At 41.4% G+C, this 27,201-nt stretch overlaps 1 protein-coding gene across 1 annotated transcript; it reads left to right on the plus strand.

Annotated features, from left to right (window-relative positions):
* LOC125239132 (ubiquitin-associated protein 2-like) lies at nucleotides 1-26,520 on the plus strand. Its single transcript, XM_048146638.1, has 29 exons — nucleotides 1-309; nucleotides 4,698-4,858; nucleotides 6,892-6,966; nucleotides 8,087-8,209; nucleotides 9,190-9,316; nucleotides 9,976-10,171; nucleotides 10,624-10,956; nucleotides 11,010-11,187; nucleotides 11,606-11,698; nucleotides 12,210-12,296; nucleotides 12,829-12,913; nucleotides 13,268-13,359; nucleotides 13,582-13,764; nucleotides 14,723-14,812; nucleotides 16,153-16,219; nucleotides 16,631-16,722; nucleotides 17,487-17,579; nucleotides 17,802-17,903; nucleotides 18,740-18,835; nucleotides 19,317-19,404; nucleotides 19,958-20,118; nucleotides 20,788-20,904; nucleotides 21,418-21,498; nucleotides 21,886-22,024; nucleotides 22,575-22,678; nucleotides 22,973-23,086; nucleotides 24,400-24,435; nucleotides 25,093-25,179; nucleotides 26,095-26,520. The coding sequence occupies exons 2-28, from the start codon at nucleotides 4,742-4,744 to the stop codon at nucleotides 25,171-25,173; spliced, it is 3,150 nt and encodes a 1,049-aa protein (XP_048002595.1). The 5' UTR covers nucleotides 1-309; nucleotides 4,698-4,741; the 3' UTR covers nucleotides 25,174-25,179; nucleotides 26,095-26,520.
* Nucleotides 26,521-27,201: the final 681 nt, after the last annotated feature.

The raw sequence follows: 27,201 nt of genomic DNA on the forward strand, positions 1-27,201 counted from the left end.
ATGACGCGTGCTCCTTGAATCGTGGAAAAGTGCTGCTATCGCAATTCTGCGAGGTTTCCGTAGGAAGCCGACGCACATCCTCATTTTTCGTGTATCGCCCTTGCGCTCCACTTGCAATGAATCATTGTCCCGATTTCTGCTTAAAGAAGCTGAATATTTCTTTATTTCGCCGCTCGTGCCGATCCGGAAGTATACGTTGTTGTGTATAATAGTTTTTTGCAGTGTTGTGATGGGTAAAAGTTGTAGTTTGTAGTAAATTTACACAAGTGTTTTGTTTATCAATTTGCCGCTCCTACACCGCGACGGACGGTGAGTGATGTCTTTGTGCTGATATTGTGCCTACGTATTTTGTTGATGGTCAAATTTTATGCAAGTTTGTTGTATATAAATCGTAATATGAGTATTTTGGCACTTCTGTGTAGTTTAAACTTGTTAATAAGGCTTTTTGCAAAAGGATTAGGTTATGTGGGAGGGCATTCACTTTTTGGAGGTCCATGTGTCCTTGAATTTTTAATAAGGTTTTTCTGATCAGAAATCTTAAGATTGCTGATACTTGATGACTGCTTTGAATGGTATTTGCTATAGTTTAATGTATTAATATTTTCAGTGAAAGTAATGATTTGTTTATTTATATCTTGATAAAAGACCATTGCATATTGATAACATTCATAACATAACACTCTTTGGTTGATAATGTTAGTTCATTTAGGTACTTATGAATTTTTGTAATAGCAATTCATCATCAGCATTATCAGAAAATTGAGTTAAAAAAAATTGCACTTATTAATTTGCTTTGATAGTTGTGGGTTGAAGTTAATCTGTTTCAGAATAACATACATAAAGGAAAATGGAAAAGGCTGTTACAGATAGCTTTATTGTTTGTTATGAAAGAACAAAGCCTGTTATATAAAAAAATGCTGCCATTTTCTATAATTTTCACCATAGTGTAGATTACGATACTTGCCTATACAGGCCTAAAAGTAAACTTAGAGCTCCAAATTAATAGATTGCAGATTCATAATTAATAGGCCATGCCATCATGTCAGGAGCCGTCTATGAAATTATGATGTACTTGATAGACTACAAACAATCCCAGAGCATTTATACACATTCGCTGATGGTAGATAGGATTTTAAACTGTTTTGTGAATACCTGTTGTATGACAGTGCTAGTTTTGGTCCAGCACTAGTTGTCCATTTCACAATTTTCCTGGTTTCTGATGATTATGAAGCTTACAATTTTGTATACAACCTGCCCCGAATTGTAAAGCCTTAAGGCTTTGTAATAAGACCCATATCTGGACAGTAATTGTGTTATGGTACCATCAAGCTGATCTGATGGTGGAGATAAGAGCTGTCCATAGTTTTTTTTAAAATTCAACTATGGGTTGCTGTTGAAAGAAAATTGCCATCTGAAACAAAAACTTGTACCAAGAAAACACAATTTTGTAAAAAAAACAATAATTATTTTAAATAGGCATCTAAATTCTTATTCTTAAAATGTGTAACGGTCAATATAACCATTAATATTTCACATACTGAAGTGTAGGCGTGTATCCTTAAGTTTGGCCATAAAGGAAAATTTTAATAGGAAACAGGGCTTGCCCCTTTTTAACCCCCGACGCAAAAACGACAGGGTGTTATACGTTTGACGTGTCTGTGTGTCAGTCTGTCTGTGGCATCGTAGCTCCTGAACGGATGAACCGATTTAGATCTAGTTTTTTTGTTTGAAAGCTGAGTTAGTCGGGGAGTGTTTTTAGCCATGTTTCATGAAAATCGGTGTCATGGTCGTTGGTTTTTTCAAAATTTTAATTTTGTGCTTAGGTTATTTCTCATGCATTTGAAATGCTATATGGTTCATAGATTTTACTGTTTTTAGGGTTCCGTACCTCGAAAAGGAAAAACGGAACCCTTACAGGACCACTTGTGCAGTATCTGTCCGTCTGACACACTGACCTCAACAAAAATCAAAAACATAATCATGATCTAATAAGTCTAATACTACAAATTTATTGAAAGTGAAACTGGTCAGAGTCATTGTATGTTGGAGTGCCCTCCACACTGGCCCATATTTTGCCTTTCAAAAGGATCTCAGGAGCCCAACCCGTGTGACCTTCTTGATTGGACTGAACCAGCGCATGGATATTCCGGCTCTTTTACGATCCAAGTGCAGAGACTGAAAGATTCAACCCCTCATTAGGAAAATAATTGCAAATGGGACGTATCTGGTTTTACGACACTCGGTGGCAATTCTTTATTTACGACTGCGGTATGGTTACGCGTCGCTCTGGATAGTTATTACACGCTTTTTATAGTTAATCTATTTTTAACTGGCAATTGCAGGTAGCTTCTTATTTTTAGCTTTATTGCTTTTGGGTAGGGGCAGTTTAAATATACTTATAGGTGTGACTTGTAACTTAAACTTGTATAGGTAGATAGCTACCTATTTTTAAATTTGTATAGGGTATAGGATGTAAGACCACGTTTTGGCCGAACGCGACCATAATTTTACTATACTCCTATCTAGAGATGGGCCGAATACGGACTTTGCCGAATACGAATATTCGGCCGAACATTCGGTTCAGCTGTTACCGAACCGAACATTCGGCCGAATATTCGGTTCCACTGTATTTAATACCTGGCTTAGAGTTAAAAACTTTTCAATGGTTGGTAATGGGTACTAATAACTAAGGCTCTTAATGTTCCTATAATTTAGTGCATAAGAATATTTTGATTTTTGTTTCTTAAGCTACGTTATTTTTACTTTTTTACATAATTATTGTAAGTACTTATATTTAACGCATTTTTAACCCCCTTTGGTCCTTAGAATCCTGAAATAGGATGTTATTATCTCATGAATTACGAAACAACTTGCGCTATTTATTTACTTTGTTTATTCGGTAAATATTCGGCAATGTAACCGAACTATTCGGCCGAATAAGAACATTGAATAACTTGCCGAATATGCCGAATATCGAATATTTACCGAATATTCGGCCCATCTCTACTCCTATCTGTTTTCGGTCTTTACCTATTTTCATAATATTTCCTTCATCTGTACTGGTCATATCAATTAGATTAAAATATCAAACACTTCATTTGTGTAGCCATCTATAATATTCTTTAAGAGTACTTCACTCTTCATGTTCATTTTAAATGTCAATGGATTACACATTCTAGAGGTAAACTTTCCTTGTACGACGAAGTAGTGCAAGATGCAATGAAGTGTTGCTGTTCGAATCATAGTTACTTATTTACAAGCAAAGTAGCGCCACGGAAACCTCTGACTTAGGAAGCATTTATGAAGAAATCAAGCAGCGAAATTAGGCAGGGTTCAAACGCACGATATCGATAGGTATTGTAAGCGTGTTTAGCAATCACGATAGAATAGTAAACACTATCCGTCTGCTTAGATCGGTTTAAGATTTCCTCCTACGAGATATAAATCGAACCAAATGCATCATAATTATGGAGCCGTGATAATGATAACGTGTACCTCGTGTAGTATAAAACACGTCTCCATATTCTTTCCACTAGCACAGACTGTTTGTCCTCGCCCTTAGTTACCCTTGTCAATAAAAAGTCGCGTCTAGTGTGCACGGAGCATAACACGTCAATAAACCCTATCGCGAGTAAAACGCGTTTGCGATTTCACGGCCAACGACCTTCGCATCTCCAAGGTTTTAATTGTTGTCTCAGGATCATTTAGGACTAATCTGTAATGTTTGCAATCTCATTTAAGTTCATTAGCGAGGTTAGTATTAAAAACAGGATTTCTTTCCTAATGAAAAGAATCTCGTAAATACAATCTGGGTAAAAGTCAAAGTTTAGGATATTCGAAAATTTGTTAATAATTTAAAAGCAAATGTTTTGTTTCGAAAATTTGTTAAGTAATTTAAGCAAGTTTTGTTTACCTTGTATTTATTAGTAACAGTAGCTGCAAAATAGAGTAGCATGAATTACAAGATTTTATTATTTTTTCGGGTATTTCCGAAAGGAACATAAAAATGATGGATATTTTCCGAGGGACTGTAAATCTTATTACAACGGAGATTTTTGGGATTACCCCAATGCACCTTACAGCCAGCATCAACAACTTTTGACTTTATAGATTGTGTTCATAAATAAATTGTATGGCATTTATTTTTTAACACATTCTATTTTGACGGCTGGGTCCACACAGAGCGAGGCACGTCGCAATTTCCTCTCGAGCCAAACGTGCTATGCTGTGTAGACGTGCCTCGGCCGAGGCAGGTTGCGCGGCCGATCAAAACGCGCTCACTGCCTCGGCCGAGGGCTGGCCCCGTAGCCGAATGGTATTTCTACGACGCAAAAGGTAGTCTGGCTCTGTCGCGCCAATACGCAAGAGCGATAGAGACAGATATCTACGAGCGTTTCGTGAGCGTTTGTACATTCGGCTACGCAAGCTGGAAGTGACGAAGTGATGGAAGTTTGATTTGACATAATTGACATAAAATAAACATAGTCCAACAACTACTTCGATTGGCCGAAACTTAGTAAAATTGTGTTTTTAGTTTGTCGGCCGCAGTTTCGGTTTCTAATGTTTCTATATAAAACTGAACTTTCAATTTTGCAGAAACTGAAACGGGCGGAACGGGATGGTTGGACATTAATAGAACTTAACTGAATTAGATGTATGTAATTATTTTGTAAAAAAAATATTTTTCATTGTTACAGCTGCTTGTAAATAGAGGCTGTAAATATAATTATAGCAGATAAAGATGAGTTTGGGAGCACGCGCCACCAAGGGTGGTGCGAAGGGGAAGGACAAAGCCCAGGACAAGTCCAAGGGCGTCGACAAACCACCGGCCAAGGAGAAGGTCAAACAACAGCTACAGGTTAGTGGGGCAAGGTCAACAATGCAATACAAATACCCTTTATTGCATATATCTAAATATAGGAAACCACATAGGAAGTATAGACAGCAAATCAGAAGAGGTCAGTCTGTTATCTAAATATCTACTGTCAGTCTCATTGCTAAAGGCAAAGGCAGGTCAAGGGCGAAAGCGAGTAGGGCCTACGTTCTTTGAAGTTTCATACATACATACATATACATACATATAATCACGCCTGTATTCCATAAAGGGGTAGGCAGAGTACACGAACTGCTAAGTTTCGGTGCCACTCTTGGCAAAAAGGGGTTGAAAGAAATCCAAATTGTGACATTGCAGTGAAGTTTCATACTTATGGGAATAAGCATATATCCTGGACTTCCGGTTGGGACGCCATCATAGCGGTTTCGTGTCGTGAATAATTTATTTTTCTTTTACTCATTAATGTTGTTTAAAGTGTAATATTGTTAGCGTATTATGCAGTAAACTAATGGTGTAGTGAGAAGCTGATGAAGAATTGTTCTCGAAACGCGTTAAGCCTCTTTTTTGTCGTAAACGGCCGGTAGTCCACGTGCTCTTGTAAAATCTAGCTATCAATTTACAAGTGCTAAGTCACCGTACAATGTCGTACTTACCGTACAAAAATTACTAATATTAGCTCATATCACCTTGACACTGGCGAAATAGTCCCAATGGACTGAAGCCATTTAATTTTAAAAACTGAACTGAATCATATATCCTAAAAAAGCAAAGCCAGACAAACGACTCCGGTAGAACGACGACGATAGAAGACGGTAAAAGTTATTGGGTTCAAGTTGCAAGTTAATGGGGTCAAGGTTAAATTGTAATTAAAACTGAAGATCAATAAACAGCCTCTTAAGTTCGATATCGAGGTAAGTAAATAGTAAAATCGACGAAAAATTAAAAATTGTGACTATGATTTCAAATTCTCATAAATACTAGAATATATGAAATATTTTGTAGCCCAATGATGAGAACTCATAACGGAGGGGGGCCGTCGCGGTGTCAGTGCGGTCGACTTGTCAAACTTGTCCGCTTATCGGCGCGTGTCCGCGCTGCTCCGTGGCGGGGTTGCCCTGTGACCATAAGATTATGAGAGCTGAGGGCTTGTTTTAACAAAGTTAGCGCTGCTCCGTGGCGGGGCTGCCCTGTGACCATAAGATTATGAGAGCTGAGGGCTTGTTTTAACAAAGTTAGCGCTGCTCCGTGGCGGGGCTGCCCTGTGACCATAAGATTATGAGAGCTGAGGGCTTGTTTTAACAAAGTTAGTGAGGTCACGGTCAAATTGCAAGTTAATGGGGTCAAGGTCAAACTAAGTAACTAAAAGTCTAGGTCAATGGTATGAAGTTTGATATTACGGAGAAAAGTAAACATTAATAAAATGTAATGAATATCAAATATTACCGATGTTTGTTGGTGCAGGTCAAGAGCTGCGTAGATAAATAAAGGCCTTATCACAATGGGGATTTGTAAGAATGTTGGCAGCAAGGCGCGCGTAGCCTGTAAAACTCACCCATAAATCGCCAGTTTGATAAGGTGCTGACCAGTGAATGAGGTGTAGGTCAACCTACAAGGTATTGGGGTCAAAGACATTCTTTATCAAATCAATTTTATCATGTTTGAATACAATTAAATATTTACTCCTTGTCAGCCTTAACTTAATAGCTGATCGATGGACAATGCAAGTTCCATGTTACTATTGTCCTTTTTTGTCAATAAAAAGGTAACTTAGATCAGGCTTAATTGAACTGCTATGCCTGCTATTGATGATTCCATGAATTTTGATACTTTGATTTATCCCTATTTCATTGAATCCCTTTTTACTTTTATTTAGCTTCACCAGTCACCATCTAGGTTGCCAAAGGTTGGTTACCAGAGGAACTCCTCGATAGAAAATTCAAAGTATTCTAACCAATCAAGTTGAGAATCGACAAATACTTATTAGATACATGGTTTAGAAGAAATGCAAGTTTTGAAATGTATTTTTAAATAAATAAAATATATTATTTGTGTTCCAGGCAACCACAGAACAGATGCGTATGGCAAACATGATCGACCGTAAAAGCGACGACACCACGGACGTCCGAAGAATGGTGAGATCACTTTCACACGCTATCTTCGCTTTTAGATCGAAACCTGCGAGATCCTATTGTTATTGTGGGAAATGCCCAACAGCAGAGGTCAAATTAATGTTTGATGAAGTCTCTCATTAAGTTTAAAGCAATTTCTGGTACTTCTTACAAAGTAAATTAGAGCACATGACTTGGTAATATGCCTGATAGTCAAATCCCAAAAACACTGCTGTCAAAACGTTCAAAACAACTTGTCTGATTTGATTGATGGTTCCATAATTTCTAATTTTCTATAATTATAAGGTAGTACGATTATACAAGTGTGCATTATACATACGATTTTTTACCACCACAACAAGAAAGATTAATATGAATGTCATTGATAAACTTGCAATGATATCCTGTATAATTATTGCCATTAGAATGGTACTTTTAGCTACCAGAAGTGCATAGGAGACTACAAGAATTTGTAAATAGTCTAGGTCAGTTGTGGACAGGGGACAGGGCAACATTGGAATCTCAAAATTGTGAAGATCTGTATAAAATTCGTGGGCCGTCAAGCCGTCATTGGCCAATGCTATACCTTGATTATTTTATTTTCTATTTCATTCCACTAATATGTAATTTCGTTTAATTTGACGAAACGTATACACCTTCACGAATACAAACATATCGTCATTACATTTAATGAATATTATTATTTTCTTCAGGGAATCATCAACCAAAAAGTACCTCATATTGCAGAGGTTTAAAACTCATGGTTGCATTTTAATCTGGGTGTAACTCCGGTTTCACATTATCCGATCCGATATCGGATGTCGGAAGGATTTCGATGGAAAAATCCAAGATGGCGCCTGTAATGTATGGGATATCGGTCCTACATCCGATATCGGATCGGATAATGTGAAAACGCACTAACTCTACTAAAATATAAAGGTTCACCTTACGCGATTTTTAATTTTATCTGTCTGACATTTGCCATTGCTTGTTATCAATCATCATGATCATCATCTGTTCCGAGTTCGATATTTGTGTTGATGATTGTTATATTTATGTTTTTTAGGGTTCCGTACCAAAAAGGTACAAAGCACCGGTGATATTGCGTTTTTCATTTGTTTTTAACTACTTATAACATTGGCAGGTGCTAGAGCTGATGGAGATGACGTGTCGCACCGAGGAGGAGGTTTGCTCGGCGCTGCACGACTCGGACAACGACATGGTCGCCGCCTGCAATCTGCTTCTGGAGGAGAGTCAGCGAATACAGGTACAGTTTTTCTTTGGACATTATTTACACAATTAGTAATTAGTGGCTGGCGCTATATATTAGGTTGATATTAGTCTCTTGGCCTCCAACACAAGACGGGTGAAGATCAGGCAGTCAAAAGGGACTTCATGGGTCGACCAAATGGACACTGTCCTGTTGGTCATCGAAAATATCGTTGGGCGGATAGTGGAGGTAGACCTCCGTGAGCTCGGCGTCGGCGAAAGCTGGCGCGATACCGCTCAAGAACGAGTGAAGTGGCGTGCTCTTGTGTTGGTCTAATGCCACTCTTTGAAAAACGTAGGTAGATGACACGTTTCACATAGATCAAGCGTATTTTATGTAGTAGACAGATTACATTGTCAATAAGGAGGACAAATACTGAGTTTACGTTCGAAACAATCGGTCTATCCGTCGTCCACGACATTGTGTGACGACGTCTCATTTAGTTTCTTTTTTTATTTGCGTATAAAGTGACATGTGCCCAATGATGAGAACTCATAACGGAGGGGGGCCGTCGCGGGGCAGTGCGGTCGACTTGTCGCCAAACTTGTCCGCCGATCGGCGCGTGTCCGCGCTGCTCCGTGGCGGGGTTGCCCTGTGACCATAAGATTATGAGAGCTGAGGGCCCGTACATAAACACATACCTTCTTATCGCCACACATATCGCTGTATCGATATAGAAGCACGAAGGTCTTTGACGGTCAAAGGCGTAGGCATAGTATTAAGCGGATTGCTGTCGTTTTATAATCCGCTTTGCGATGTCTGATCTAGTTGAAAATTGATGTGATTTCAATCAAAATGAAATATTCTATGAAGGCGTTGATCTACAGATGCAGACGTAATATAAATGATCAAAGTGTTGAAAATGTCTATCAGTTAGCTACATTTTAAAGTTCCCAAGGTATACTTATAGGCAGTATTTCACCAAATTTTTATAGTTATTTTTTATGAAACAATATTGAACGTTTGATATTTTTCAGGGTGAGTGGCAGACAAATGAAAAGAAGAAGAAAAAGCCACCCGCCGCCGCCGGCAACGGCGAGCCGGAGCCGCCTCGCGAGCGAGAGGCGCGCGAGCCGAGAGAAAGGTCCGGCGCGCCGCGTCCTCGTAAGTTTTTTTATAATGGATGCTTTTATACTGCATACTTTATAATGGATACTTTATACTGTTTTGTGATCGCGTATTAAACGACGAAGAAACAGTCATCGGCTGGAAACGATGAGCCGAAGCCTCTTCGCGAGCGAGTGGCTCACGAGTCGAGAGAAAGATCTGGCGCGCCGTGTCCACTTAAGTCCTTTATAATGTGCAATACCGAAGAAAAAGTTCATTTATTGAATTTAGAACTGTTAACTGACATTGAAATAAGATTTTAGTGAGCATTGGAAGACTTATTTAATTTTTTTTGCTATAAATTCACTGGATGATGAAAATAACTGGAATTAAAGTAAACGGATGTAGTTCAGTGCTGTTGAGATTTGATCGCGGCATTATGTGTCCTTCACGCACGCCTCGGCGCCACTAAACGCACGATCGAACGACAGAGGTCATCAACTTCGAGCGTGCACATGTCGAACGTGCGATAGTCCACTATCATATGTTTATCATAGAAATATGATCATAGGCGACATGCCATCCCTTTTCTTCACGTCGGAGAAAAAGAGAGGCATACAGAGCTACGATCATATTTGTATGATAAACATATGATAGTGGACTATCGGCCTTCGTGTTTGTAGACGGATAAAGATCTCGATCGTGTTCGTTCCCAGGTCGCGGGGAAGCGGAGAGTCGCGGGCGAGGCCGCGGCGCGGCGCGGGGGCGCGCGCGCGGCGCCCGGCGCGGCCCGCCCGGCCGGCCGCGCCCGCCGCGCGACGCCGAGCGCGGCGAGCACGGTGCGTACCCCGCCTGCTCACTCCACGCTGGCCGCACGCCGAGCGAGGAAAACTCCGTGCTCATGCGCACACGGTTGCCGAGCCTGACCAAATTTATTCTGTCTGAAAATAGTTCTGCACGAGTGCGGCCAGTGTGGACCCTGATCGCTTTCATTGGTCGTCACGACTCGCATGCCGGGCACGGGAGATTGCCAAAACACACGTCATTATGAGTGTCGCTACTGGTCACCGCTCGATGTCAGCCGACTAAACAGAGTGACTTTCGGCAGTTGTTAGAATACCTATGGGGAGTACCCGCGTTCCGCACGCTTTATCCCGACCGACGAAACTGAGCCATAAAAATGATAAAATCAGATAGTCTAAAGCCTCTATCACACTTGGCTAAATTTAAATCATCAAGGATCCTAAATGAACTGCTAACACGAAACCGCTAACTGAATTTGAAGATGCCACCGATGCATCGGTCTCGCCACGAATGACGGATATTTTACTTACAGGTAACAACATAGCAGACTCATTCCCCAGCGCGGAAGACTGGGACAACGAGGAGTGGTCAGGATCTCTGTCGGACACCAAGGTATTCACGCCCAGCACCGCGACCACGGGCGACGAGCCTGCCCCAGTCACCACGGTAACTACTCATATACCCGCACACAACATAGCGGACTCATTCCCCAGCGCGGAACACTGGGACAACGGGGAGTGGTCAGGATCTCTGTCGGACACCAAGGTGTTCACGCCCAGCACCGCGACCACAGGCGACGAGCCCGCCCCAGTTACTACGGTAACTACTCATATACCCGCACACAACATAGCTGACTCATTCCCCAGCGCGGAAGACTGGGACAACGAGGAGAGGTCAGGATCTCTGTCGGCCACCAAAGTGTTCACGCCCAGCACCACGCCCCCAGGCGACGAGCCCGCCCCAGTCACCACGGTAACTACTCATATACCCGCACACAACATAGCGGACTCATTCCCAGCGCGGAAGACTGGGACAACGAGGAGTGGTCAGGATCTCTGTCGGACACCAAGGTATTCACGCCCAGCACCGCGACCACGGGCGACGAGCCTGCCCCAGTCACCACGGTAACTACTCATATACCCGCACACAACATAGCGGACTCATTCCCCAGCGCGGAAGACTGGGACAACGAGGAGTGGTCAGGATCTCTGTCGGACACCAAGGTGTTCACGCCCAGCACCGCGCCCACAGGCGACGAGCCCCCGCCAGTTACTACGGTAACTATTCATATGCTCACACACAACATAGCGGCCTAATTCAAAAGCTCAAAAGACTGGGACAACGAGGAGTGGCCAGGATTAGCGTCATTGGTGATCAAAAAGTGGCAAAATTTTGTCCTTTAGAAACAGGCGCATTTGTGGCATGTCTTGCAGATTTCAACACGCGTGGTTGTAGTTACTATGATTTGTTCGTATTTTGATGTGTAATGATATATTTCTTGTGGAATTAGGGAAGTTGTAGAAACAATTGTCTCATTTGCAGCAGGAGGAGTGCTGGGACACGCCCGCGGCCAACGGCGCGGAGCACATCCCCAGTTACAGCTACAGTCGCCTGCCTGAGCCGAGGGCGCCCGTTGTAAGTTCACTTACTATTATGTACAATATACCTCAGAAATCAAAGTTGTATCTATTTTCGCACGTATCGAAGTTGACCAAAGCGACAACGTAGGTCCACGGTTTAATTTGAGTAATTTGCTTTTGCATGTGTTCACTGTCCAGATATTTTTGTTATACCATGTCGGTGGTAAACAAGCATAAGGTCCGCCTGATGGAAAGCGGCCACCGTAACCTACAAGAGATTTTCAACTTGAAATTATGTGTTCAGCTTTTTTTTTCTCAATGCGGTTTTTGTAAATTTGTAAAAATGCGGAAATTAACATAAAGGACTTTAGGTAAACGTGATAAAGATTCGCCGAATTAAGTTCTATACTTCGTTTTCTACGCGTATCTTGAGATCTACAGCTTAAGAGCGAGGCACATTCAAACGCCCAGCTACTGACCCTTATATAGAGAGCGACGCTTTCAGAGTGTTATCCCAGTATCGTAAAGTATGTCGGGTAGTGTAATGAAAGGTTGTGTTGTGTTAGCCGCAGATCAGCCAGGCCCACGCCGCGCCGCCCAGCGCCTCGCCCGCGCCCGCCGCGCCGGCCGCCGAGCCGCAGCCGCGCCACCAGGTCAGCACACGCACATACATACTACAGACACACTCCTACCTAAAACACATGAGCCTGGGAACTAAAGGTCAACGCGTACCGACGCGCTATCGGTACATGATCGGTCGCTGACGTGATCAGTCACACTGAATGCAAGTAACACGCGTGTCAGTCGACCGACGGTACAGTACATCATCTCATACATTTTGAGCTACGTTCGACCAACGTTCACGCTAACCGTCGGTGGCCCTACGCGCCTCCGGTGGAAGTCTGGACGCCAGCGAACGGCGGGCTGAAGCGAGCAAGCGAGCGTACGAAACCAATGGATCGAGCTTAATACCTTGCTGACCGAAACCACAAGTGTTTCAAATATTATTAAGAGTTTTAGCTGCCCATATTCTACGGTTCAGTATTTTCTTTTAGAAACTGACAAGTTTGTGAAACCTGTATAATTTCTTTTAAAAAATGTATAAAATAGGAATTAATGAATGATTTACTTATATTTTATTCTGTCCTATGAAAGTTTAAGTAATATTTGTTTATTTGTCAACAGCCCATGGGTATGTCGGGGTCGCTTTCGGCGGCGCAGTCCCAGTACCTGTCGCAACTCACCCAGCAATCGCAACGGCATGACAACAGTATGTATTACTAAATATCGCAGCTTTGATATTCACTTTAACTGAAACTCCTATTTCGGCGTTCAATCTCAAAAGGTCGATTCATTTCATCAATTATACTTTAGACCCCTTTTTCACTACATACAGGCAAGCATGGTCGCGTGATATACGATATAACGTCAGGCTGTCCTTTTCGCACCATTTGCACCGATGCGATAAAGTTTATCGAACTAAGTGTGCTATGCCCACCTTTAAGTCTCCCTAAGTGCCTTTCTTGGTCCCTCACCTTCATCAGACCTACACATTGTACGCAAGCCAGAAGTAATTATTAAAAGTAAATTATGCCCTGCTTAATGAAATATATCGTTGTTTCAGGTGTATATTCGTCAAATTATGGTGTTTACGGTTCTTCAGATATAACGAGTCAAAGAAAACCACAACGAGCGAGGGTACCACCTCCTTCAAAGGTAAGCGTAATAAAAAATTAAATGTTGAAGTTCATTGGATGTAAGCTAGTGCCAATCAATTTGATGAAGTTTGGTCAAATGTATAAATGCCCTTAATTTGCTGTGTGCCGGGATGACACGACGATGTTGCCACTTTTTTGCCTACGAACATAACATGCGGGGTTGGGTCATACGGACAATGATATGTATTTCAGTTTATAATACATTGACTCGTTGGCACAGATTCCGTCGTCAGCGGTGGAGATGCCCGGTGGCGAGGGCGGCGCCATGTTCCTGGACGTGCAGTTCGGAGCGCTGGAGCCCGACCTCACCGAGCCCACGCCCCCGCCACAACCACAGCCGCAGCCGCAACCGCAGCCCGTCTCTGCGCCGCAGCCCGCTCAACCTCCCAAACCGCTCGCCACGGTTAGTGTGCCTCTACTAAAACCATAGCCTTAGTGCGTTTTCACATTATGCGATCCGATATCGGATGTAGCAAGGATTTCAAAGGCAAAAATCAAAGATGGCGGCTTAAATGTTTTAGATAGCGGTCCTACATACGACTTATCTCCCGTCTCCGCTCCCGTACCTGCTCAACCGATCAAACCGAACACTACTGTCGGCTATGATTAGTGACATCATCCTACCTACTCGCCTAACGTGCAGTAAGGGTCGGCTCACACCGGAATGGCAGCGGCCGCGCAGACCAGAGACCATATCACTTGACTAACGCGGTCTTTTTAAATATCGTCACTACTTTGAAAAAATCTCGTATCTCACGCAGCTCCTCAAAGTTAAAACGCAGTAAGTCTATATGCATTCCATATATACTAACTACAATTTTCTTTTCATTGACAGACGAAGATACAAGTTTTTTTTAAAGCAGTGACGATATGTAAATAAAGTTTAAAATTATTTCACACTAAAAGTGCTCGCCGCGTCGCTGCCGGCCGCTGCCATTCCGGTGCGAGCCGACCCTAATGAAATGAATGTAGGTCGCTGGCCGTTCGCCTGCAGTCTCACACAGGCCTTAACCTCGCATGCCGCGACTATTTTTTTCATATGGTTTCCTCGTATGCGGATCCGCGTTCCGGCATACGAGAAGAAGCCCCCACAGGAATAAACACTTGATAACTTTGTATATGATATATTGAAAGAGAGCACCTATCTGATATGACTTCACACACAACACGACTAAGGGCCGGTTGCATCAAACCGTCTGTCACCGTTAAAGCGTTCGTAAAATGTTATTGTATGGGAAGTTCCATAGATGTTTGCTGCATGACGATTATGTGTCTCAAATGTGGTGGTTGATGCAACTGGCCCTAATTCACGCTGTGCCTGTAGAGATGTAATAAAGCTAAATGAAACAAATTGTTTTCAGGCGGTAACGGCAGCGCCCGAGCCGGCGCCGGCGCCCGCGCACGAGCCCGCACCGGAGCCCAGTGTCACGTACGCCAACACCAACAGCATGGTGAGACTCACACTTTTACATTTGTCTTTCTTTATGTGTGCTTGATGAGTCAACTTTTCCTATGACTCGTAGCCACGGTTACTGCGATTTTTCATAATAGAAAGTACTACAGTAATACCCCGCTTTACGCGAGATATGCGTTCCAGGGAAAATCACTTCAATAAGGTACCAAATTTAGAATCAAATGGGAAATAGTTTATATTTCACTTGAAAAATTACAATTAAATCGCTTGTATAAAGAAACTTTAACATTTTACATTAAAAAAAACAATAATAAAGTGCTATTTTTTATAAAAAAACAATCGAATGTTTTCTGAATGATTTTTGCTTCTAATCCATCAAAATTTAAAAATCACGTTATAGCGAATCCGCGCTTTACGGGGTCGCGTAAAGCGGGGTATTACTGTAAATCCTGAATTTTCGGTATTTAAATTAATACCAAATGTGCATTTAAGTTATTGTAGTTTTTTTTGTTACTAAACCACGTAAATAAGCATATTAGTAAAACGTGATACAATTTTTACCTAACAATCTGTGTACCTTAGTCGACTCGACAGATCAAAAACACAAAAAAGTAGACCCATTGATTTCGTTTAGCAAATTTAATGTAATTTGGCGTTATATAACATGTAGTATACCTCACCCTCACCTCATGCACATGTAATAGTATTTTATGCAACAGGCGTTTAAAGGTGGTCAAAAAAGACGAGTGGCGTGGGTAACAATTTGAGGCGAAGCCGAAAATTGTTATTGAGACGCCACGAGTATTTTTTGACTCAGTTAAACACCGTTGCATACAATACTTTTTCTACGACCATGCACTTAGTTTTTAATAGTTTTCTTGAATAACTTTGGTGAAATTCACACTTTCCTGTATTTTGACTCAAAGGTTTGCACTGTCAGCTCGGCTGCCCAAAGCCTTCCCATACGTAGTATCTTCTTAGTAGTTTGTGGCCTTCCCGCGCACGCCCGCAGTGTCGTTATAAGGCGTTGCCATGGTTACAGAGCCAAACAATGCGTTTTCAGTTTTTTCGATACTGCGCGCATGCGCGGAAAGCCGGCGGTCGCTGGCTTTGGGGAATAGACCTTTATGCAGGGTTTTAAAGATCTGTGCATGACCCTGTAAATGACGAATAACAGTTCGGGAGTAGAAAAACTAATGTAACTTAATTATTAACCCCTTTATTCATAAACATACTCTAAAGTTATCAAGCCGACAAAGTTCGTTTGTCCCTTTCTATCACACCAATACGTCGGAAAGGGACAAACGAACTTCATCGGCTTGTTAACTTTAGTGAATGTTTATGAATAAGGGGGTAAATCTGTAAAAATGTTTGCAGTTACCTGAAAGTTTAGCGCCAGAACCAGTCCCCGCACCAGCCGAGCCTGCCGCGCCACAGCCTAACAGTAAGTTGTTTATACTGTACGAATTATTTTGTAACACAACACAACATCATTGTATGAAATCTGGCCAGTCAGCAGTGTCAACACTGCAAGTAGCAATTTTAAGAGTTACTTTTTAGTACTACTTAATAATGGATTTACAAATCCAGATTTTGGCTTATCAAGAGTGAACAGGCATCTTCTGGGCGAGCTCACTCTATCGTAGGCCACGTCTTTGCCTTTGGCTGGTCTGTGGCCAAGAGTAAGCCCATTTATAATTAAAAAAAACTTCTAAAAAGCATCATGCTAGCAGCAACTTTAGATAGTAATTTAATTCATAAGGCTTAACATAGACTAACCAACAAAATTAGGGCAGCACCAGTAGTGCACCTAGTGAATATTTACAATTATTAACTTGTTTTTCGTTTGTGTCAGGTCTAGAAAAGCAATTAACAGCAGCAATGAAGCAGCTGGCCGTATCCGCAGGAGACGCGCCGCAAGCGGCACCACAGCTGCACCGACACAAGGTATACACTCACTTGTCAAAAACCATACAAACTCACTGTTGTTGGTCTACCATAGAATTAGAAGTCGTACAACCCGTCGTCTTGATTAGTCACCCTACCTCTGTCATCATCCGTACGCGTTTCTGCAAACATACCCGACGCACTGCAGTGTCGCGGAACCCATTTCAGTAGTTCTCGAAAAGTTTGTACAAAAATTAAGGAAAAAGTTATTTTTTTTTTTTAATTCCTTTTTTGTTATCAAGATTTATTTCATGAATTGAGATTTTAGTAAGTTTTATTTGGTCATTAAGGTTCTCTAGTATCTATATTTTCTTATATTATAACAATTATCCTGTATATATCTTACGAAAGTAGACTTATATCACTAAATGTTGGTAACATTAAAATTTTGAAAAAACCCCCGACCGCGACATAGTGGACCGATTTTCATGAAACATGGCTAAGAACACTCCCGACTAACTCAGCTTTCAAACAAAAAAAACTAAATCGAAATCGGTTCACCCGTTCGGGAGCTACGGTGCCACAGACAGACACACACACAGACAAACAGACAGACAGACAGACAGACACGTCAAACTTATAACACCCCATCGTTTTTGCGTCGGGGGTTAAAAAATAAACCAATGTAGTGTGATAATATCTCACTAGATATTAAATTTCCTAGGCCTTTAGATGTAAGACTTTTCATAGGAGAGATGTATTTCTACCAGCGCAATATTTCGAAGAATAGGAGTTGAGTTTCTAACACGAACTTTTCTCCGCAGGCCATGGGTCAGCAGAACGTGTACGCCGCACACCACGCCGCCGCGGCGGCGCACCACCCTCCGGTATACGGAGCCAACGTCTACGCGCCACAGGTAACTGGCAATTTTTGTTATATTTTCGAACTAGCTTCTCTTTTGTTTCAAATTTTTCTTAGTAGATTCAGTCTCAGCTCAGTACATTAACGTTCCAGCCGGCCTAGATAATGTCACGTTCGCTTACGTTTGCGATACAGTAGAATTATTATATTTCCGCTTTGACTAGATCATGGCCTGAACACAGACATATCAATTTTAATGTTATATTGTCCACAGCAGGCAAGCTCAACGAACGCGTCGCTAACGTCCGGCATGTCGGCGCCGGCGTACGGCTCCGCGGCCGCGCTCACCCAGTACCAGCCGATGATGAACTCATACCAGGTGAGGAATATTGTAACAATCACGACAAAAGGCTTGAGCTTGAGTCCTAAGACCGATTGTTATCTCCCTGAGTACCTACAGCTGACACTCGTTTGCGTTAACAGGAAAGAAAAGTCCTTCGTACTCGGTGTTATCAGTGTCACACACTAAATGTTGAAGTAATAGCCAGTGCAGGTCAATCCACTGGCACGAATGAGTGAATGAAAATATGCATGTGTGCGACAAATTAACCATTAAAATGTTAGCTCTCGAGTATCTCTACAGTTACAACTGTATATCGGTACAGGATACTCATACAATCAAAGTCCATGTATGTGCAATACAGTACAACCACGTACATATATGCGTTTGTTGCGTGTGTGCATTTCTACGTGGCTATCGAAACGCAGTCTGGCTCTGTCGCGCCACTATAAATAAAATAAAAATAAATAAATAAATAAATATTGGGGACACCTTACACAGATCAACTTAGCCCCAAACTAAGCAAAGCTTGTACTCATACTTATATACATAGAAAACATCCATGACTCAGGAACAAATATCTGTGCTCATCACACAAATAAATGCCCTTACCGGGATTCGAACCTGGGACCGCGGCTCAGCAGGCAGGGTCACTACCGACTGAGCCAGACCGGTCGTCACTATAGAAGAGCGATAGGGAGAGCTTTCCTAAGTACCCTGATAAGACAAGTGGTTCAACTAACCCTTAAATCTGGCCAGTTCGCAGCTAATTCTAACCATTGATTGTATGTTTTGCTGTTTTATTTTTGAATTCGTTAATATTCTAATATATCATACTTTTGCTTTTAAATAACCGATTAACATGTTACCAGCAGACGTCGTCGTCAGCGGGAGTGTACGCGGGCAGTGCGCTATACACGTACCAGCCCAGTCCACAGGCCAAACTACCCACTAAGGAAAACACGCCACAGGTATGTTACTCCTCTAACCTGCTTGTCAGCGCATGTAATAACAAACCACAAGAAGTGGTCTCTTGTTTTTTATAAACAGACAAATGTAGAGTCCATGACAAGACATTGGATTGAATAACTGGTTAAGCAATCTCAATTCGTTATGGATAGTAATGATTTATTCCTAAGATATTATATTAAATAGAGAACATTGAAACAACCACTATGAAAATACTAGTACTACATATTTAGCATGACGTCTACTTTCAGCATTGCCTTTCTTGAATTATCTTTTTCTTTAATGATGATATTCTTTGAATATAACATAAATACATCATTGAAGTTTGACTTCAAACTCTTTTAGTTTACACTTTACTTGCTTAGAAAGATTAAACTTGACTTCACCATAGGGTTGATTTTACTGTTGAATTTTAACGAAGCATAATAATTGCCCTTTTTATAATTTTAACATGCAAAACTAATGTATATGCGTTATTTTCAGTATGACAACTCCGTAGCATCTAGTAATAATAGTTTAACCAGCACATCAACGACACAGAGCTCAACCGCCAAAGTAGCCACAACCACAGGTAATTAAATTACTTATTTCAATGAAAATATCTTAATCTATAACAGAAAGAGTATATGCGAGTGGTATCTGGAGAGAAATTACTTATTTATTTTTTGTTCTATCATTACACAATAGTTAATATTTATAAATTAGTGAATTTAAAGCATGACTGCGCCATACGTGCGATCGGAATGTAACTTTTCCTACAGAGGAAAATGATAATACATTTTCTGTGCTACGAGCAATAAAACATTCGAACTATATCCAATATTAATAATCAGAAATTATTTCTACCACAACAAAATTTTCATGAATGTTCCTACACTTCCTACTGGTACAGACTGTCTGGTTCAATTAAATTTGGTACGCACTGATTTAGGGCCAGTTGCACCAATCACACTTGACAGGCTGTGTAAAATAAGCAAAGCATAAAATAATGTTTATCGAAAGCTTTAGTGACAGACGGTTTGGTTTAACTGTGCCTAGTGTGTCGTATAAACGTCACATTTATATAGCCATCAAAATAGTGTCTTTTACTTGACTATTTGACATCTGTTTTGTATGTATCGCAGTAAGCGCAGGCGCGAACGCGGGAGCCAACGCGGCGAACGCGGGCGTGACGGGAGCGGGCGCGAGCGCGGGCTACGGCGCCGCGCTGTACGGCGGCGTGCAGCCCACCGGCTACCATTACGACGAGGCGCAGCTCATCACCAGGACACTCCCCCACCACATGGTACGTAGTGTAGCACAGATTTAGGAAGGAAGGAGATGGACATGCCGGGCGATTTTGTATTCAACATGTCTGTCGCAAGTCCTTGAACCCACACAAAGCACATACTTTATAGATGGACGCTCCTATTGCGCAATACACTCGCATGATTTCCATGTCTGTGTACAGGCGAACTACCACGTACCGGCAAGCCAAGCACACGCGTGGCCGTGTCCACAAAGTGTCCAACGAGGATGGGCCTCGAGGGACTTAGTCGAGCCTAAAGACCACACGATAAAGGCTGAAAAAATATCCCACAGCTAGCAGCATCACAAGGCAGTTTAGGACGCTCTGAAGGAAATGTGCGCTCTGCTTCGGTTGAGACTCGTCTACATTCACTATTTGCCGCGCGAGGAAATAACCTCGTAAAATAGTCTCTGTGTGGACGCGTAAAAAAACATACATCAAACATTACCTCAAAATACCAAATTCTGTAGAAAATATGATAAGATCAACACTAAGGGTCGGTTGCACCAAACTATCTGTCACCGTTAAAGCATTCGTTAAATTTTATTGTATGAGAAGTTCCATAGTCGTCTGCTGCGTGACGATGATGTGTCTATCAAATGTGGTTGATGCAACTGGCCCTAAATCTCACACATCAGCTAATCTATAACGTATATTTGTTCGCAGGGCGGATACTATGAAGTAGGATACGGTGTCGGAGGCGCGCGAGAAGGCACGTTCGGTCTCGGGCCCACAGACAGGTTCACGCGCACCGACGCCGCCTCACCACAGCAAGTCAGCCAGGTACATTTATTTTTCAACCTTATGTTAGAAACTACATTGAATATTACATGTCGTGAGGAGCTACCGCTGACAAAGTTGGCAAATTGTGCGCATGTTTCTCTTTTATGCCAATGTATAGTTTGACCAGTGATTACTCAGAGAGTACATCTGAACGTCTTATCAAGTTACACCAGTTTGACAGGATTGGCTTCCCTCGAAGGCAACTGACCCACTGATGTCACTGGAGTGAGATTTTTTTTTGTAATTAGCAAATTTAGTCGTTCGCGGTAGGCCCTCTGATATTCTTTGCAAAAATTAAGTCTTCTTAAACAATTTCAAGTGTTAAATAAGGCCTTAGAACTTTAGTGAGATCCGACTTTGGACCGCATCTCTACTGGGCCAAACACACCCGATTTTTCTTGCAACACAGATGCGTTCGATTTTACTACGGACTAAATGGGACATTAAAAAAAATTAAAATGGCATTTGCAAAAGCAAATCATGTAATGATCTCAAATTATTTTTGTCCACCAGGTCCCCGCGGCTTTACCGCCCGGTTATGCGTACTTCTACCAACCTCCCCCCACGACGTACCAATATGGAGTATACCCCACGGTAAGTTTATATTAAGAGTACTTCAGAAACACAATATCAAGGTTTTTAAATATAGGAAAATTTAAGGTTTTTTTTTATTTAGAGGACATTTCGATAAATAATCCTAACTCCTTTATTCATAAACGTACACTAAAGTTATCAAGTCGATACGTTTATGAATAAGAGGGTAATTCATTATTGCTTCTACTGCTGCTTGACCATGGGTTGTCAATTCGCTTTAAGGAGACCTATACCAAAATCTATAAATAAAAGTAAATAATGTCCTAAAGTGACCTATTTTAACATCACTCACAAAATAGGAAAACATTAGCTTCTAAAATCCATATGCAAAATTAACTGTTTGTTTGTCTTATGGATCCTGTTATAATCGTATACATCGTGTTTCAGTACGGCGGCGGGTCTAACGTTGGTGGCGTCGGCGGCGTCGGCGGCGTAGGATCCGTGTCCGGCGCTGTGTCCGGCGGCGGCAAGGTCTCCAGCTACTCGCAGCAACAACCGCCGTACGACCAAGACTCATACAAGCCTGGTATGTACACCTTCATAAAAATAGCCTTAGCTTTGTAGCGCCAAAAATTTTTAAAGTAAAGATTAGTCCGTACGGACCGTGCGTATCGTATGCCTTGGTGGAATACCACAACGCGATTAGGTGATGAGTTCACATCACGCGCGATTGGTCACAACTGCGTTGACTACACACGATTGGCTCGCTTTTGTGCGTGTCATCGGTTTGCTAGCCTCACTCTTGCTAAAATAATATAATTCAATGTATTGTATGCCCTGTCAGTGCCGTGTGGTTCCGGCATTAAAAAAGAATATCACCACACGTGTGTCGTATAAGAGAAAACAGATGGCGGCAGATATGCATATGTGCAATGCTCGCCCGTATCCTTCGCGGGGTTACGAGACCTGTGCACGCCACCAACAATAAAAAAATACATGCCCTGTCATCATGCAGAGCATCGGCTGTTAGTTGTGGGTCTAATCATTTCCTGCTGTTACGAACTGACGATATTCGCGATGGAAAGACGCTACTCTTTTATCGATCTGATAGTATCTGTATATTGTGGTATTTGCAGGTGGTGGATACAACGCGAGCGCGAACAAGGCAGCAGCGGGCGCGCCGCCCGAGCTAGCGTCTGCCATGTACGCCAAGACTCACGTTGCGCTCAACAAAGTCAATGTGAGTACAACAATTCTCTAACAATGTTTTACAGAAGACATGACGAGGGTTTACAAGTGAAACTCGATAAATCGAGATTATTTTTCGTTAAAATTCAGTCAGTATGCTGTTCATATCTTGAGAACTGGCGCCGAATGCGGAGCACAGAGTTTTGACGAGCATGTTACGCCGATTTTAGAACATAGCGTAATATGCTCGACAGTCTCGACACGTAACACGCTCGATGCGAATGTTGCGTTATACCTTGTAACGTTGGTCAGTACCCACCTTAAGAATAGTATTTATGTGTTGCAGAGCTACGAAAAGGCGACGTTCCACAGCGGCACGCCGCCGCCGTTCGGCGCCGGCTCGCACCTCTACATCCCCGCGCCGCACTCCGCGCACCACCCGCACCACCACCAGCACCAGGTACACACACACGCTACAACACAGAAACTATACACACACACACACCATACGTCGCGCCTCTAACGCCAATACACTGTGTCGCGTTCAGTACAGATCACACAGAACCCAATCATAAATAGCTTCAGTGGACTATCCATATCTACAAGAGTTTTCATATAATATTGTCTTCGGTTACCGCGATAGTTATGAAATAAAACTATGGAAACGGATTAAATCGCGTATAATGAATTTACAATTCATCCCGACGTTTCGAACACTTTACAGCGTTCGTGGCCAACGGGTGACTGAGGAACAATTACAATGTGCATTGCACATACAAGAAATATTAACAAACCATGACCATAAATAATATAGATTTCTAGTTTTCATATATTCAAATCAGTCAAATCTAGTTGAAAAAATGGTACGCCTATCACCATTGTTTCGGATGTCCATGGACGATCAGGTGACCTGTCTGCTTGTTTGCCTCCTATATAGTCAAAATATGAGCATACAGAATATTTTGCTAGCGTATATTTGACTTACATTAATACATTTTAAATTAAGTAATAAATTTTAGGCTAGTATGGTTCACGAATAATACCTTCTGATTCGTACTGAAGACGACATTTTGTATATTTGGACAGCGACATGCGTATGATTGTTCATTTGACGACAACTTATGACCTGACGGCTGCACCCGTGTGCTTCAGTATTTCATTTGTATCCCATCAATAATGATAAAGGGCTAGTGTATCTCCCATTTACACTGAAAAAGAAAGTTCAGATGTGCCTACTTACAATCTACATTTCAACTCTCACTTGCCAAGTATCATGAACACGCCCATAAAATGTTACAAATACGACAAACTAGCACAAGTTTGACTGATTTAAAAGTTGAATAGTGTAGGAAGTTATGTTTTTAATGTGGAAGCTGTTTGCACCAAAGCAACAATTCTTGTTTTTCAAATAAAATTTAATTGGTTTTATCTGGCCATCAAATATTGGTACAGACAGCTTGTAGATATAGCATGGTTTCCGATATTATGTTACAAAATATATATATTTTATAAAAGAACCACGAAAATGATTTACATAAACTCTTTGCTTTACACAGTTTATCAGTCCTGTCATTAAAAACGTCTATTTATAAATGTAGCATGGCATGATTATAATTTATAAAGCTTTTGCATCAGAGTAAACCAATGGTACTCGTACAGTAGAATGATGTTCATGTAACGTAGTTATATTATTTTTGTGGTTCGCCCGAATGCATGTGTTAGAATATATTTTAAAGTTTTTGAGATATATTTTAGTTTTTATTTCGTTTGTAGATGGATGTACGGGTGAACAGTAGTCATAATAGGCGGGTAAGTTACACATATATGTTTATGTACACTGCTATGTATACGCACCGTGCCATGCTAGCCCGCCTTCTGCATCTCATTTTATATATGTATGTATACATATACTAATATTTTATATAAATTATTGTATTTATTATGCTTTTTGAATTCTTAGATTTAAGATTTTGTATGTATTAGTATATTATTGCTTCATAACATTTATTTGCTTATTTTAAAATAGTTTATAATGCAAAAACGGAAACAAATAATTAGAATAATAACATGATTACACAAACGATAATCAAGTAACGTAACGTGATTATGGCGTCTCGACTTGACTTATCATGTAACAATCTATTACGAACATTAAGTTCGTCTATTATCGAGATATAAAATTGAGTGCTGAGGTGTAAACGCTAGTTCTCGTCGAGTAGTCCTTTGTGTGTCCAAAATGTCATATAACTTCATTAGGCAGGTTCCACACAGGGCGAGGCGATGTCCTCGCCCGGCAAACGTTTACTGTAGACGCTCGGCCGAGGCGCGCCCTGTGTGGACCCGGCTCTGACAAGCAAGATTATTCTTCGGAAAAACGAAGCGGTCTCTAAAAAGTAAATTACACTCCCCCAAAGTCAGAATTGCCTATAGTTGTTTATAGCATGTGTACAAATGTGTCCCCCGCAGGAGAGCGGCGCGGCGCGCGCGGCGGCCAAGCCGGCGGCCAGCAAGCCCAGCTACTCGCAGTCCTACTGGGCGCCCAACTAGTGACCGGTAAGTACCATCACTTCTTACTACATTTATTTCGGTTCACTTGCACGTTCCGAGATTAACCAGCGAACCCTTACTTTTCACATTATCTGATCGCATGTCGGAAGGATTTCAAAGCCAAAAAATCAAAGATGCCGGCTTAAATGTATGGGATATCGGTCCTACATCTGATATCGAATCGCATAATGTGAAAACGCACTTAGTTAAACTGTATTGTGTAAACGGTAAATGCTCCTCGTTATGGAGCGAAACATCATGTCGAGCGATTTTCGACTTTTTACACGGGAGTGACCCGGTTACATGTTTAATATGTCAGTGTCTCACGGTAATTTTGTTATTAAAACGGTAAACCCCGAATTAGTTTGCTAACCCTGGAACGAGCGAGAAGCCCTTAGGCCCACTTGCATCAACCACTTAACTTAGGGTTAGTGCTGCCGCCAAAGCTGCACATTTCCTAAAAATTAAGGATTCTTAAAAAAACATATGGTTCTGATTGGTTACATGTGTTTTATCCCTTTCTTACAAATATGACTATTAGCTAATTCATACACAGTTTATAATAACGACGTGTTTGTTAATCGAATGACAAGGATTCACTATTGTCCTGTAAATATGCCAGATTGAAACAGCTAACGACTAATATTGGGTCAAATTCAATACATTTAAGGGGTTGTAAACCAGTTAGTATGAATGTAACCAGTTTCATTGCCCTCTCAACATCATTATGATTTGACTGTTTTTTTTTCTTCTTAAAATCAGTCTCTTTGATATCGAACGTATTGCCAGTTAAAATCAAGCGAAGTACTACCGTCCGCGTATCTACCGCACGCATAATGCACTAGACTTCGATTTTCGTTATACCATGAACGAACGAAGGACCATTCCATTATTATACTAAACTTGTATGTTTTGTTTCAGCCCGTGCGACCGTGTCCCCGGGCACCTGTAAATAGTCGCCACGTGGTGGGCGCTCCTCCAAACAAAACTGATTAATGTAAAATACGCAAGGAATTTGAATGACCTATGTTAATATTTCGTTCACGCCGGCGCCGGCCGTAGGTCTTCGCCCGATAGGATATTGTTTAAATTTAACTGTAGAACTATGTATATCTTATCTTTGTAATATGTATATGTATGTAAGCGTTTGGTACGCTATGCGCGCCGAATCTTTTTGTATTTAGTTGACAGAGTTTTTGTAATTACATATTATAGTTGAATAAACGTTCAGCGATCTATAAAGTAACGTAACTACCGTAGTCGAGGTCTTTTTTATGTGAAAGAATGCAATGTGTTGATCTCGCGGGCATTTGAAAGTATGAGGGAATTACACGTATTGGAACTTGAGCTGTGGTTTTATTGAACTGAGGAAACACTGTATACGAGATATAGAAGGTAAAGTTTCTTTGAATTTCTTTTTCGCAACCTACAGTTCGAGCCTGAAGAAGAAACTAACGAACTATGTGGTATGAGGCAATGTGCCCCACCACAACATACCCCTGGCCCTCCCTTTCCTCAGTCCCCCGAATTCACAAGTTTCATTTTGTATAATACTTTTTCAATTGTAGCTCATGGGTGTAATTGACAAGAAAGCGCCATCAACACCTTTGCTAGCAGCTCGTAGTCGCACTGGCCATGATGCCTGTAATCCTTTAGTACCTATTTGATACTATTTGGTACCTGAGTACATATATTTGGTACCTCCACTGATATCGAAAAATCGAGCGAATAAAGTGGCCAGACATTCTGACGTCAGGATGTCTGGACCATTTTTGGTTTACATAGTTCTAGACAACACTGCTAATTGATATCTTAGTCAATATTTACTACCTATTTGGTACCTGTCAATATATTTTTTTCAAATTTTTTTGGCGTACGAGAAAAAAGTTATGACGGAATTTAGAGTTGTGAGCCCGGCCGTGCCGTTGAAGTATGTAGCGCCTGTCAAAAGTATAGAGGCAAATCCGCCTGCCCTCCTGCGCGCGTCAACTTAAATAGGAAAACTAGTGTAATTACACTAATTACTTT

This window comes from Leguminivora glycinivorella, chromosome 2, assembly GCF_023078275.1.
Source record: "Leguminivora glycinivorella isolate SPB_JAAS2020 chromosome 2, LegGlyc_1.1, whole genome shotgun sequence".
Lineage (NCBI taxonomy): Eukaryota > Metazoa > Arthropoda > Insecta > Lepidoptera > Tortricidae > Leguminivora > Leguminivora glycinivorella.